General features: G+C 35.1%; 1 protein-coding gene across 1 annotated transcript; it reads left to right on the top strand.

The window, feature by feature from the left end:
• The first annotated feature begins 697 nt into the window (after nucleotides 1-697).
• LOC124359062 (facilitated trehalose transporter Tret1-like) lies at nucleotides 698-14,578 on the top strand. The gene is made up of 5 exons (XM_046811467.1): nucleotides 698-1,098; nucleotides 4,610-4,885; nucleotides 6,261-6,572; nucleotides 9,379-9,487; nucleotides 11,592-14,578. Exons 1-5 carry the CDS (start codon nucleotides 820-822, stop codon nucleotides 11,891-11,893), a joined length of 1,278 nt encoding a protein of 425 aa, XP_046667423.1. The 5' UTR covers nucleotides 698-819; the 3' UTR covers nucleotides 11,894-14,578.
• The last annotated feature ends 1,258 nt before the right edge of the window (nucleotides 14,579-15,836 follow it).

The following is a 15,836-nucleotide window of genomic DNA, read 5'->3' as shown; positions in this document are numbered from 1 at the left end:
TGGACCCTCTGGGGGGGGGGGGGTGGGGGGGGGGGGGGGTGGGGGGGGGGGGGGGTGGGGGGGGGGGGGGGTGGGGGGGGGGGGGGGTGGGGGGGGGGGGGGGTGGGGGGACCTGACGCCAGACGATAGCAGCACCGTCGCCTCTGTCATGTATAATATGTACTAATATAGTTGTATTGCGGTTTCCAGTGAACATCATATACCTGGCTGTAGGAACTGCGTTCGCCTGGTCGTCACCGATGTTGATGAAACTGGACCTGACGCCAGACGATAGCAGCACCGTCGCCTCTGTCATGTATAATATGTACTAATATAGTTGTATTGCGGTTTCCAGTGAACATCATATACCTGGCTGTAGGAACTGCGTTCGCCTGGTCGTCACCGATGTTGATGAAACTGGACCTGACGCCAGACGATAGCAGCACCGTCGCCTCTGTCATGTATAATATGTACTAATATAGTTGTATTGCGGTTTCCAGTGAACATCATATACCTGGCTGTAGGAACTGCGTTCGCCTGGTCGTCACCGATGTTGATGAAACTGGACCTGACGCCAGACGATAGCAGCACCGTCGCCTCTGTCATGTATAATATGTACTAATATAGTTGTATTGCGGTTTCCAGTGAACATCATATACCTGGCTGTAGGAACTGCGTTCGCCTGGTCGTCACCGATGTTGATGAAACTGGACCTGACGCCAGACGATAGCAGCACCGTCGCCTCTGTCATGTATAATATGTACTAATATAGTTGTATTGCGGTTTCCAGTGAACATCATATACCTGGCTGTAGGAACTGCGTTCGCCTGGTCGTCACCGATGTTGATGAAACTGGACCTGACGCCGGACGATAGCAGCACCGTCGCCTCTGTCATGCCTCTAGGTGGTATGTTGGGCCCCTTCGTGTCGGGTCTGGTGGTGGACAGGTTGGGCCGCAAGAACACCGCGGCCCTCAACATGGGCTTCATGACCTGCTCCTTCCTGCTCCTCACTATCTTTAGGAACGTTACGATTATGTCCATCGGGAGGTTCATGTCCGGATTATCGTGGGGCCTCACCTTTTCGGCACTGCCGATGTACATCGCAGAAATTTCTGAGGTAAATACTAAACCCTTCGCTAACATTGCTAAGAGCGATTTTAGTGACAACCGAACATCTATTGTCACTATATTAGAATGCTTTTATTTTTTAAATGTGGTTTACCTTTAATAAAGATTTCAGCACCTTTCAAGAATGAAATCTTGATCAAAAATAATGTAAGGCACAACATTGGATAGACATATACACGTTGTGAGATCTGAACTACTTAGATGTTTATTCATTTATATTTGTCACTCAAACTATACACTTTCTAAGACTCTAATACAACCAGACCTCACTGTATGTAGGAGGTGTTGAAGTTTTGAATTGTCACTTTTTAAAATGTTATAATTTTTTAATAAATTCATTCGTTTACTGAATTCGTTGACTGTTGTTGCTGAAAGTCAAATATATTGGAATAGCTGTTTGATTTCAGGTTTTGCTTCCAATAATCCACTATGTAATACTTCAGACAGTTCACTTTATAACCTGACTAACAGATTGTAGTTCGCAGTGTTTTGTCGTTCAACCAGAAACGGATTCACAATACAGTACAACTGGACAAGTCTGCCGACAGTGCCATCTCTAATTGTGGGTTCATTTGATCTCAGTTGTCCTGTCATTAACAGGAGGAGATCCAAAATAGCCTGGTAGAACTATGAGCTGGCCTCTTTGAGGAAGAGAGTCAGGGCTTTATTCAGAAGAGCAAAAACTTGGGGTACTTTGGAGAGCCACGAGGCTCTTTCACTGTACAACCGCAAGGTTCGTAAGTCTAAGAGATTAACCTGGAAGAAACTCTACACTGACATTGGCAGTGTGCAGGGTTATGCAAGTCTTCAGGAAGTTACTAGAAAAAAATCCCATCTCGCCGCTTGGTGGTCTTGAGGAAGATAAAGTTATTTATACAGGGTGTCCCATGAAGAAACGGAGAAACTGTCAGGACTTGTTCTTACGGTGAAAATAACGAAAAAAGTTCATATACACATAGGTCCAGAAACGCTTAGTTAGCGAGCTATACAGTTTTCGCCCAGATTTCAGTGCCACCGTTAAAAGGGAGCCCTATTAAATTATTTTGGGCGTTACCCAGGACGTAAATTTATTTAATTAAAAATTGATTTTCTTAAAGTTTACGTATAATTTTTATTGGCTTATTTTACATCATTATCTTAAGAAAGTAATTCTTTACAAGTTTTGTTAAAGAATTTTACGTGTTTGTTACACATTTAACAAAGTTAATCTACCTGAAACCTAAATGAAATTTGTTTTTGGACACCGAATTTTGCATATTTCTTTAGATATCTTTAAAATTAATGCAGCTAGAGGTCTGGTACCAATTGTATTCAATTTTTCAGTTCAATTTGCATAATATACATTAAATTTTACGTCCTGGGTAACGCCCGAAATAATTTAATAGGGCTTCGTTTTAACGGTGGCACTGAAATCTGGGCGAAATCTTTCACCCTGTATAGCTCGCTAACTAAGCGTTTCTGGACCTATGTGTATATGAACTTTTTTCGTTATTTTCACCGTAAGAACAAGTCCTGACAGTTTCTCTGTTTCTTCATGGGACACCCTGTATATTACTAAACCAAAGGGAGTTCTAAAAGTTATGATGGAAGCATACTTTCCAGACTATATTATTTATGACAAGGAACAACCACTATGCTGTGGAGGGAGACCTGCGGGGCGCGCCACTCACAATGGAGTCTGGTTTCTCTTTTAATAACCTTCAGACAGAAGGATTGAGTGAGCAGTTAACTTGTTTAGTTCTTATAAAGTTCCTGGGGGAGACTGAGTGAGACCGGTTTGCTTGCAGCGAGGGTTGGATATTCTCCTTCCGTTGTGCAGGCTGTTCATGGCCTCTGTGGCCCTTAGATACATTTCTCTATCCTGGAGGGTATCCAAGGTAGTGTTTACAACAAAGTACAGGAGGTCTAGCCTGAATCGACCTGTCTTTAGAGCGGATATGTCTGTCTTCTCTCTTCTTAAAACAATGGAAAAGATGATTGCTAGGTTTATTTAGGAGAGATCTCTCTTGGAGCGCCCTCTACATCTAAATCAGCATGCTTACACTCCAGGAAGATCATACGACTCATCAATTGGTATGCAGAATTGAGAAGGTGCTAGCAGGAAAAGAAGTAGCCATAGGTGTCTTTGTGGACGAAGGAGCTTTTTACAATACAGGCACTCAGGTGATGATGCGGTTTCAAGACGAGGTTTTGATAGTCAAATATGTGACTGGTTAAGGGCCCTACTAACGGATAGAGTGGTTACTACCACTCTTACGAAGAGCTGTCCCTAGGGTGGTGTCCTTACTCCCCTTCTATGGAACCTAGCTGCGGACAACCTGCTTTTGTCTTTGAATAGTAGTGCTGTCTTCGCACAGGGGTAAGCAGATGACATTGTGATTCTTGTGAGTGCAAGTTCTACACAACTGTTACAGGACTGACCAATGCTGCCCTGAACACTGGTGTGATGGGACGGGCTTTAGTTCCCACCCCACCAAGGCTACCTTTACAAGAATATCAGTTAGAAGGTATTGGTCCATTCTTATTCAGAGGCCCTCCATCGAGTTTAAGTTTGAGTTCAAGTACCTGATCGTTATCCTTGATAGAGTCCTAAACTGGGAACGCCATCTGGAAAGATTTGTCGTCAGAAGGAAATGGTCACTGATGCAATGCAGACGTGTGATAGGAAAGTCTTGGAAACTTAAGCCGAGGCTTTAGTATTGGTTTTAAGTCTCTGTGCTTAGACCTGCTTTAATGTTTGGGGCCAAAAACGGAGGCCAGGATGGCAGTATTTAGCTTGTCTAGCTATCATCCAAAGCTAGATCTTCTCTTTTTAAGTAGATCGGTGTCTTCTTGGGTTATGGGTCTGATTACGGGACATGGTCACCTGAGAAAGCATCTTTACATAGTCGGCATTCTTCGGGAGGATACTCTCTGTAGATTATGTGACGAGCAGGAGACTGCTGAACATATGCTCTTTCACTGTCCTGTAATAACAAGGAAGCGCTACGCCATCTTTGGTAGTCTCGACTAGGATGGTGAATTTCCCCAGAAGGACCTAATCGGTTGTGTATGGCGGTTTATACTACTGGTATACTTCCACAGTGCGCAAAAGGCCCATGATGCTTAAGTGCAGGGTAATATGCTGTCCATTAGAAGGAGATATATATGTATTTATATATACATTTAAATTAACTTTTTTTTGTTTATGATTTTTTTTTATATGTGTAACTATGTTATTAGAATACGAAGGATAGGCGCTTCGATAGATTCAATGTAAACATTCTATTTACAAGTTTTCTGGCGTTGCTTTTCAGTATCACAACTCAACATGCACACTCAATGCTGAAACGATCTCAAATACAAAAGGTTTCATCCCTTTCTATGATTGGGTGCAAGTAACCTATGCAAATTTACCACTCCTCCATCAATTTGGTCATTTCTGTATCAGCTTTTTAATCCCTTTATTAAACACGTGATTTATAACAAACAAACTATAAACTCTGTACATTCTGTTTCAGGACTCTGTCCGTGGTGTGTTGAACACAATGAGTATGATCTCGATGGCCAGTGGGGGTATTCTTATGTATGGTGTTGGACCATTCGTCAGCTACGAATTTATCCATTATGTTCTTCTTGGCATCTGTATTCTATTTTTCATTCTATTCCCTCTTCTACCCAACTCCCCGCACGCACTCGTCATGAATAACCAAGTCAACAGCGCCAGGAAAGCGCTTACTTGGCTCAGAGAGAAAAGGTCAGCCTCGTGTGTGGAGAAGGAGTTACAGGCAATCCAGGTATCTTATATATATATATATATATATATATATATATATATATATATATATTCATACATATATACGTTAAATGTTTCTCTAGTATAACATTTTTAAATATTTTTACAGTGTAGATATACATGTAAGTATGTAGGTATTGTATGTTAACAAATAACACAACTATATTTTAAACCAATAAAAGTAAATATTAGTATATTAGTAAATAAATTATAAACATATTTTAGTTATTTGGTTGAATTAATCTTTAAACTACCAACAAATGTAATTTGTTAAATGATAATTTAAATTAGTTCAGTCAATTTACAGTTTGAAATAATTTATTAAACTAAAAAGGATACTTTTAAGTGACTAAATTCAAGTAAATAACAGTCCTATCTGACTTATTATATTAGACAGGGTCAAATTTCAGACACTGCAAGGTAAAATGGGTTATACCAAAAAAGTTGTAAATTTTTACACATCCTGAAAATCCAACTCCCAAACAGATGGATTACGACTACACCACCAGTCCATTCATAGCAACAAATCACACCAAAATTAAAGTCAATGACAGTGATATTCCAAAAAAAACATTATCAACATTATCCATATATAGTTTGGAAACAAAAGTTAAGTGTCTGTTTAGATCTTTCCTAGTTAACCTTAAACCTTAGTTACTGTAAAATATTACATCTAGTCCGGCTTGATTTATATTTTAAGAGATTCTAAGAAAACACATATCATTAATTTATGATAATATATAAAAAATTATAGTTTTTCATAGTTTTTTTTGTGCATAACAAATCAAGATATATTATATATATATATATATATATATATATATATATATATATATATATATATATATATATATATATATATGAAAACAGATACTCAGTTGAGTTAATGGATTCTGGTGTGACCTTGGGCGGTTTTATATCACTGTTTAGAAACACTATCACATGTGACTGTACATGTTTATTTGCAAATATTTACAATTTTAAAATAGTTACAATTTTAATTATATAACGAGTTTTTAAGCAGATGTTGACAACCTAGTAACGAGATATAGCCTGTGGGGAAAAAACCAATAGGAATTTGGATTTTTAAAGCCTTATTTTTAATACCAACACTACATGGGACATAAAATTCCCTGTCACTTATGGTACCTAATAGTTTCCTCATAGAGTAGTTCAAAAGTCCGAGATTCTGACAAGCCCATTTGGAAACTAAAACATTTAACACTCGTTTGATCAGTATTTTGTATATCAAAATTGAAGTTTTAGATGTTGTACATTTCACTGAAACTGACTCATTTATTTATTTTACATAATACTTATCCAGGGAATACACAACTGTAAACTGACAATAAAATGTAATTTTTCACTGGCTACAGAAAATAGTGACGGAGAACCAGGCAGAGTCGGCAGGATCTATCAAGGAGCTCGTGACGTCCCAGGGGAACCGCCGTGCCCTGACAATCTGCTGTACTCTCGTGTCTCTACAACAGTTGTGTGGCGTCACTGTGGTTCTCTTCTACATGCAGCAAATCTTCCACTCCACTGGATCCAACATCTCCAGTAGCACTTGCTCCATGATCATTGGAGTGGTCAAGTTGTCTGCCGGGTTCGTCTGTCCGGTGGCAGTCAAATCCTTTGGCTATAAGAAACCCTTGATCGTATCAGCTTTCGGCTCAGCACTGGGATTGGTCAGTACTTATTCTAATAGAACTTCATCATTTTTACTAGCAATCAGAAGAATAGGGCAGCTTTTCTCAACAATACATATGGTTTCTCTTCTTGTTTTAAAAGAAAACCGTTTCTAGAAAATTATATTCCATAGAAGAGATACAAATTTTTTAAAGTCACAATCAGAAAAATTCAATCAATTCTAAAGTAATATGTTTATTGCTTTAAGTATGCTAAATTGCAATTAAACTAAATAGGTTGTTTTGAACAGTTTTTACAAATTTTGTTTTTTGGGAACCTTAATTTAATAAGTAATAGGACAAGGTTTTTGAGATGGAAAGATATCTTTACAATATAGTATTTTATATTACTGATGATTGAGTAATTTTGAAGTCATGGACAACGGTTTTTAAACATGATTTTAGCACAAACATTCTGAGTTTTTTAAACATCATTGATTATTATTTTTAGAAATATTGAAGTGCAACCCCTCGTTAAACTCTATGGCATTCATAATGAACTATGAGTATCTACTACCTAGCTTGGGTAGACATATGGGATCACCTTCAAATTAATTATCTTTATCTTGCTCAATAATTTTTTTCAACTCAGTGTATGTTCTCTTAAGTGAAGAATACAATACAGACAGTCTTTTGTAAATCTACAAATGCCCTTTTTTAACATGTAAATTAAGAGAAAATGTGGGATCATTAAGACAGTTCACTCATATTTTGATTAACACACATGAACACTATAACCAACATTATCTGGTAAACATTGTGTAGGTCAAACATAATTACAGAGGAAAAACTCAGTACTCATTCTTTTCTCATTAAACGTGAGTCTAAACCTCAAAAATATCCACAGGTCCTTGATCAGCCTCCATAAATCAAGTAAGAGATGAACCAACCAGACGGTTTCAAATATTCCTAAGGTAACTGAGTAAACTGTTTTTTCGGACTCTTCCAAGTTGAATGAGATTTCAAACCTTGTGATCTCTATGTGGTGCGTAATCAGATATTTGAATCTGGAGGACGGCAAAAGGTTATCATTATATACCTGCACCTGCATGCATTCAGTTGCCACTCAGAAGTTCACGGCATAAAGCAGTCTATATGATATTTCTCCAAGTTCCCCTGTGGTCAGTTTGTTTTCAGACCTTCATTTCAACTTGAAGGTGTGAGTCCAAGTATCACTGCCTCCAAAATTCAGGTGAATTTTGCTTTCTTTGAAATCCTGAATTTTGTTTAGACTGTTCACATTTAAATCTATCTTCTAGAGCAACCCACACCAAAATAGTCTAATGGTGGCTATTGCATTTTAATCCTTCCTCTACAGCACATGGCAGAACTGACTGAGATATTATCGGACTACTTTGGTGAGGGCTACTCTAGTAAGAATATACATGACAAGAGGAAAGCACTTTGATGTCCAGTGCCAGACCATTTGTTTCTCACGTGATATAAGTTATCACAGAACATGGTGGTTGTCATATTTCATGTTTAAAACAATGGTTATGACTTATATAGATTCTGGTTGGATTGAGCTACAAAATTATTCGATGTTGTCGTCAGCAACGTAAGTTGTTGACACCATAAGACAAATGAGGCAATGACCACTATGTTATTAATGGAAATACAATTTTAAAGTCATCTACAGACTCTTGAACATTGTGATATCCTAAAAAGGAATAAATGGCAATCTTATATAGCCAGCAGAATGTATCTAAACATACCTTGAGTTTAATTGTGACCACTGAGAGAACCAGCCCAACCCTCCACATCTTTCTCCTAGCACCAGGTCAGAAGCTTGTGAACTCAAAACAAGTGTCTGATCAGGCATGCTTCCCATCCAGTGAGATGTACACAAAACACCCCTGTTATCAACTACAGTCATTTTAGGAATTCGTGCATCAGAAGTGCACAATTTCTACTACAGTAAACCCGAATATTTGTGACAAACAGCAAATAGATAGTTTGGTTGTGCACTGGATGTAACAGCACATTATCCCACCCCATAATTTTTATAACAACAGTCTCGAAAGTTCATTGCTACCACCAAAGGGTACAGTTATTCACTGGAAGAAGAAGAAGTATACCTATACATGTGTTAACAGCAGAGGGAGTGGTTTTATACTGAGAGAAATCCACATTTACTGCAAGTGTGGTCGAGTAGCCTTACATACTTCCTAATTCACAGATTTAATGATATGTCCTAAAATTACCAATAAAACACTATAACTTTTTTAATATAACTTTTTTTCACTATTCCCCTTTTATTAAAAAAATATTGAACAATATTCCAACAAAACTTAATTTAATAAACACAGTGTGGTTGTGAAATTCATAAACAAGCTTGAAAAACTCTAATAGTACATGGAAAATGTAATCATAACAACGTTTGATAAATTTTAGGTGGTTATATTAAATTATAAACAGCAGAATATGATTTGACCATAAAATAAAAAGCCTAATATGTAAACCAAGAGTAATAATGATAATAAATAGAAGTAATTAAACTGGCATTGAACAGTTACAAGAACTGTAAACTGATTAATTAGCAACAATAAGTAGTTATGAAGAGTGTTATTAAAGCCCTACAATACACTGTGTCCAATATTGTTTTGACTCGCTACAATGAACAAGCCCTAAAGCCCTTATAAATGAGTTGAGGGGTTCAGGTCACTATGAAACGATTCAGGCCTAAAAGTGTAATACCTTAGTCATTTGTGTATCACCTCACTCTACATCACACCAAGGTCACACACTTCAAACTGTACAGATTGAAAGTCACTTAACTATTTATTTATCAAGTCACATATTTCAGGGAGGACTTGGTGTCTTTTTCTTCCTGAAGAATCACGGGTTTAACGTCGACTCACTCAACTGGTTACCTCTAGTCAGCGTTGTGTTTTACGTTTTCGCTATTATGTCAGGTAAGCACAATCCTGCAGTTATCCTGCTAAAATCTATATCAAAACAAAAGTACAAAAAGTTCAGAATTTTTAAACAGTTCTGTCTACATAATAAAACAAAAAAAAACATTAAATTAAACACTCTAGAAACAAACATTTATTTACCTCATACAATATTGAGTTCATTCACTCCTTTGGAATGTAGGCTCCTATTTTATGAAATCTTATTGGCTGAGTGTGAGCGTTAATGAAGCAAACTTGGGACCACAAAAATTTAATTTCAATAACATTATATATTTTTCCATCTATTTGGTGACCATCTGCTTTAATAACCTTTACAATAAGAGTCAGTGTTTATAATCTTACACTAATACAGATTTTGTTAACATTCATTTCTAGTCCTGGAGGTGGTTGATAAAATTTATTTATTTAGCAAATTATACAACAATTATTCTACAGCTTATGTGATACATTTAAGATTTTCCTTACTGTTGGATATAATTTCAAGGAGGATTGCATGTAATTAGACTGTTTATTTAAATTAAGTAAATTTATTCAGTGTTCATTTTATGTGATTCACTAGTATTAAATTTATTAATTGCTGCTAACACTACATTCTTGTTATTTTTTCACCACTTACGTTTATTGGTGTTGATATGTTTGTGTTTGTTTCACACCTAATAAATTATAACAATCAATAGCAACTAATTGCCAACAATCAAGGTCTTGGTCAGAACTATATCTTTATTAAGCTTTTCATCATTACTGTTAACTTTCTTGTGGTAAACAGAATAAGAATAAGAATCATTTATTCCATTGATCTGTTTACAGAAATAGGACAAGTCATTTTAAAATTACATACATTGTTAGAGCTAAAAATTACATTAACACAAAAGTGTTGTAAAAAGTTCACATGAAATTTAAGTAAAGTAGCAATAAATAAAAGTAATTATAGTTAGTTATAAACTAAAACCTAACATTAATATGGCAATTCATGAATTCCTCAATGCTGTAAAAAGGATTTTTCACTAGCCAATCATATAACTTTTTTTAAATATTTTAAAGGAAACAAGTCTCGCATCATCAGGCAGCTTATTAAAAAAATTTATAAAATTTAATTTAAACGAGCTTTTAGTTTTAGCTAGTCTGTGAGGCAATATATCAATCTTATTCCTTCCCCTAGTGTTGTATTGATGGATCTCCTGTCTTGTATGAAAAAGATTCAAATTAGATTTTGTATACAATAAAACTTGAAAAATATAAAGATTTACTATTGTGGGAATTTGAAATTGTACAAAAAGAGGTTTGCAGTGTTCAAGTGGGTTGGCTCCTCCAATATTACGAACAGCCTTTTTCTGTAGCACAAGAATGTCAGTGGCATGTGAAGAATGACCCCATACAAGTAGACCATACAATATGTGCGACTGAAAAAGCCCAAAATATGCCAATCTTAAATACTCTGGACTAACAACACTTTTGAGTTTCCAAAGTAAGTAATTTACTCTAGAGATTTTGTTACAGACAGTATCTATATGAGTTGACCAGTTTAATTTTGAGTCTACATTAATTCCTAGGAGCTTGACCGATACCAAATTGATTTCCTGTTTGAGGCTTAAAGTAATACACTGTGTTTTATCCAAACAACAGAGAATCCACTACAGTAATATCACTAGTCAATATAAGTTGGATTTTGTATTCTAAGAAATTATACTTCTTAGTGTGTGTAACATACTTAATTATGCCATGCTTAGTATTATTACAGCGTTACAAGGTTATACATATTTTAGTTTATGTATTTTGACTATTAGAGTAACCAGTCAGGATGATGTCAACTGGAGATTTTCAATATTTAGCTACAATGCTCGTAAGCTACTAAGGGCAGTGCATTACAACTTCAAGCATCAATTTTGCTTGTTTCAATACTTGCAAAAAATTCCATTGCATACCAATAAATTACATCGTGCTATTTGACTGCAGGTGTGGTTACCACCTTTCAGGCACTAAATTTCCCTTAGTTGTCTCCCTTTAATCTGCACTCGTGGTAGATAGTAAATTACAGAAAATGTTTAGAAGCATACATTTAGGAGTTATTGTTATAAACTGATGTAACTTGTTTCACAAACAGCTTACACGATCCCATGGGCTTTGTCCGGAGAGTTGTTTCCCGGCAACATCAAACCCAAGGCCACCACCATCATTGCGGCGAACAGTGCTTTCATGGGCTTCCTGACCTCCAAGCTGTTCCCGAATCTCTCGCGGCTGCTGGGCATCGACTTCCTGTTCCTGGGCTTCGCGATGTTCTGCTGTCTGTCCATGATCTTTGTCATAGTGACTGTGCGAGACACGAGTGGCATGTCTTTCATAGAGATCCAGGAGATGTTGCACGGCGACAAGAAGAAAAAGATTCCCCTCGTTCAGGAAAAGTGATTTCTCATGGAAATCAAAAGGTCACTGGAAAGTGTACAACATTTTGTAAAATACTTTTATATTGAAATTGTTAACATCAGTTTGTTGCTCACAACCTGTTAGCCTTCAGTAATAGTGTTATAATGTATATTCAATATACAGCGTGAGCCTAGTTACCAATGACAACTGTAGCATATTTTCATTGTATATCACAATACTCCAATTTAATAACCACTAATTGAATTCTTGTGCATATGTCTCAGTCATGCACACCAATTGCTAATTTTTAGTCAAAGACTATCTAGATGAAGCACAGCAAGCCATCTCATTTGCTTTACAAATATAATTTATTTTAGAAAGTAATAATGTTGTATTTTAAAAATGTAGTTGTTTAATATTATGATAATTAGAAACAAAAGAACCAACATAAAAAATTCTCCATTCAAAATTAGTAAAACCAGCATATAGATTTTATAAATATTGAATAGATTGAGAAAAGGTAAAGGAAATCCTGGCTCATAAAGGAGGCGTCAAAAATTACAGAACTTATTTTTCAATAATCCACATGTTGGAACAAATAAAAATATAGTTCTTATACTTCCTTCATAATCATTTTAACCTTTTCTTCGGGTAGGATTTATTTTGTATTTTAACCATCTTGTCATTAACTTCCTTTATTTTAAATGTACAAATCAGATCAGTACTTTCAGAAATAAGAGCACCATCAAAATTCTGAAGTTTTTTGTTTAAAGAAACTTAAGTTATGTACAAGTTCTAGTTTACTTATCAATGCCTATTTTTCACTTATCCACTGTCACAGGTTGTAAGGCTATTCTTTGGGGGAACTCTGCTGGTGCAAAGGAAGTGTTTAAATGTAAAAAAAAAGCTATACGCTGCCTCATGAACATTAATGAGAGATTCTTGCAGACATTTCTTTATAGAATTAGGCATACTAACATGGCCTAGTATCTACATGTTACAGAGCCTAGTTTATATCAAAGAAAATCTGACCTTGTTTAGTTTTACAAAATTTGGTACACTCTCATAATTCCAGATCTGCAAATTTAATTGATGTGAGATACACTAGGTTGTACAAGTCCCAACATAGGTTTGTCTACATTGGTACAAATCTTTTCTATAAGTTGCCTCATAATGCCAAAACAGTGTGCACAAAGAACTTTAAGAATGTTTTGGTTACCTGGCTGAAAATGAAAGCCTTTTATTCATTTGAAGAGGTGTACCTAAATGATTTTAATGATATTGAATTTTAAACTAGTTATAATGAAATGTGACAAATTATGTAGCCTAATTCATGCCAATACTGTGAATTGTTAATGCTTAATGTGGGACAACAATAAACATTCTTGATTCTAGAAGTGAGCAACGACATCTAACCAATCTTAAACCAACATAATACACATTTTCACTAATATCCAGGCAGTTGTGAAGGTGGATTCCTAACGCTGTGTTCAGTTCAAAACTTGTCTGGCATTATTTCTCTCATCAGGATCAAGAAAGTCATTGTTTGTTGGGTTTCAGCCCATGAGAGGATCATAGAATATCAAAAATTGATGGTTTGACAAAACTGAGTTCAGTATGAAAGGGTATCACAGGGCTTCATGTCTGTGGGATCTCTACATGTGTAACCTTTACATCTACAGGTATTTCTAACTGGATGAGTGTTGTATTATTCATTCACCTTCCCATAGATAGATACTTATCTTCTTGGATAATCGGCTTATCTATAAGATAGTAGATAAGTAGACAAATAGGTAATATCAGGGCGTGGATATCTAACAAAATATATTTACAAAGCCAATATATCTTGAGATAATCAATTCTGTAGACTATTCAATGAGTAAGACACATGTTTTTTTTTTTTTTTTATTATTTTAGATTTGTTTTAGCACTTTTGACACTTTGGTCGGGAAGATTTGGTTGATTTTTTCAGTGTTTTGTAGGTCTGTTGAAACTGTAAACTGCTAGGTTTTCATTTAGTAAGTAGAAAGTCCATGCTATGGCCCATTTAGGTTTGAATACTTTGAAATGAGCATTGCAGCAGTGATAAACCCAGAGGGGTGTAGAGACAAGTACCATTGTGTAGTTGTCTACCGACTGTACTTCTTTCATGCCAAATATATACTGTCCCTTGCTTCTACAGCAGGGCACCTCACTCATCAGCTCTATATGCTGTTTTGGTGTTAATAAAGAAACTTTCAAGAAATGTAAGATCTTTACTAGCCCATATGTGTACATGTACGTGTGAGTGAAGTACCGAGTCAAGTTTATCAATATTTGGACTGGTTTTCTAAACAAGAGATAATTCACCATTACAATAACAGAATTACTAATTTGTAAATATATATCACAATAATACCACAGCAAGATTAGAGAACAAATGTTTATTATATCAGTATTAAACCTTACAATAAATTGCCTAACAATGTCAAACAAATGCCACAGGTCCGCTTCTTACGACAGAGTAAAGAGCCTATTAGTACGAACAGGTCTGCTATAAGATTTCAGAATTTCTAAATGACAAAAATGTAACAATATAGTTATTTAGATCCAATGTTGTCTCCTAAGTAATTTAATATAATAAGAAAAGTTTATTATTAACCCTTTGAGTGCCAAGTATTTTTCTAGTTGGTGTACCTAAAAGTGCCAGCCCTTTTTCAGGCATTTTGCAAGGTTTTAGTAAAACATTCACAGTTTGATTATTTAATAAGCTAACAACATGGTTCTTTTTTTATTTTTCTCTGAAAACTCTGTTTAATTAACATAAAATAACAAAGTTACCATAACACTAAATTTAGGAATACCAAAAATGGACTTACCTAAAAAAATTTCAAACATATTTTTTAATTTCATTTTTCAATCAAATTATTATGACTAAAAAAATTCATATCCTTTTCTTAGCCCATATCACTGGAAAGTGTATGCAATTGTCTGTAAATCTTGAAAAATTTATATTATTATCTTCAATAATGAGTAAGTTATACAACTTTTAAGAAACTATTGTCACATTGTTTTCTGGTAGCTATGTCAACCAAAAATGTTTATATGTGAGTTTCATAATTTAAAGTTTGATCAGAAGTGTACTATAACAATTTATTTTGAAAAGAACGATTCTTCACAAACATTTCAATATGATATTATTTAAAGATATTTAAGGTTACAATTTTTATTGACTTTTTCCCGAACGTCCGGTAAAATCGGATGTCGGCACTTTTCAACCAACTTTTGCCGTCCGGTAAAATCGGACGTTGGCACTCAAAGGGTTAATAACCGTTTTGCTACTTTTATCATATGACTGTTTCAGTGATTGTTCACAACATTTCAGAATTTGTTATATTGCTACCAATTTTATTGTTTTAATTGTTAATTGTTTACATGAATGACTGTTATTACACCACACTTTTAATGTCATTTGACTCAATAATCAATAATTTTACTTTTGTTGTCATTTTACAAAAGTAAAATAAATGTTTGACATATGAAATGCTAATATTGTTACTTAGTTTATAGTTAATTTACTCACAGTTCATTTATTTTATTTTTTTTTATTTTTTTTGAGTTTATTTATTTTTTAACTAATAGTTTTAATTGAAATCTTGTTATTGTTGATTTAATAGTAATAATATTAATACTAATAATAAGAGACCAATCATACAAAATGGGTTGCCAAATATGTTTTTATTTGTCTGACAATTTATTAATGATACCAAGGTTAGACAATTTTCAGTGTTTACCATCAAACTCCTATATCTTATTAATAGCATTTAATTTTAGATGTCATATAATATTAGGTTATATTACATAGCAGTAACAATATTTATTATTGTTCTATTTCTGACTAGCAACAATTTGTTTGCCATCTGTCTTACCAGCATAGCTTGGATCTTGTAAGGTGTAATATGACAATAAACTTGAATTCATTCATTCGTTTTATCCCTGTGGCTCA

This window comes from Homalodisca vitripennis, chromosome 4 (assembly GCF_021130785.1).
Source record: "Homalodisca vitripennis isolate AUS2020 chromosome 4, UT_GWSS_2.1, whole genome shotgun sequence".
NCBI lineage: Eukaryota > Metazoa > Arthropoda > Insecta > Hemiptera > Cicadellidae > Homalodisca > Homalodisca vitripennis.
Note: the sequence above shows the minus strand (reverse complement) of the source record. Positions and strands in the feature narration are given on the sequence as shown.

What these genes read in the sequence shown, in the direction of transcription:
- LOC124359062 (XM_046811467.1), top strand. Translation starts at nt 820, where the DNA reads ATGTTGATGAAACTGGACCTGACGCCGGACGATAGCAGCACCGTCGCC. An exon ending in AGGAGTTACAGGCAATCCAG is followed by an intron (nt 4,886 to 6,260) that starts GTATCTTATATA and finishes CACTGGCTACAG; the next exon opens with AAAATAGTGACGGAGAACCA. An exon ending in TCGGCTCAGCACTGGGATTG is followed by an intron (nt 6,573 to 9,378) that starts GTCAGTACTTAT and finishes CACATATTTCAG; the next exon opens with GGAGGACTTGGTGTCTTTTT.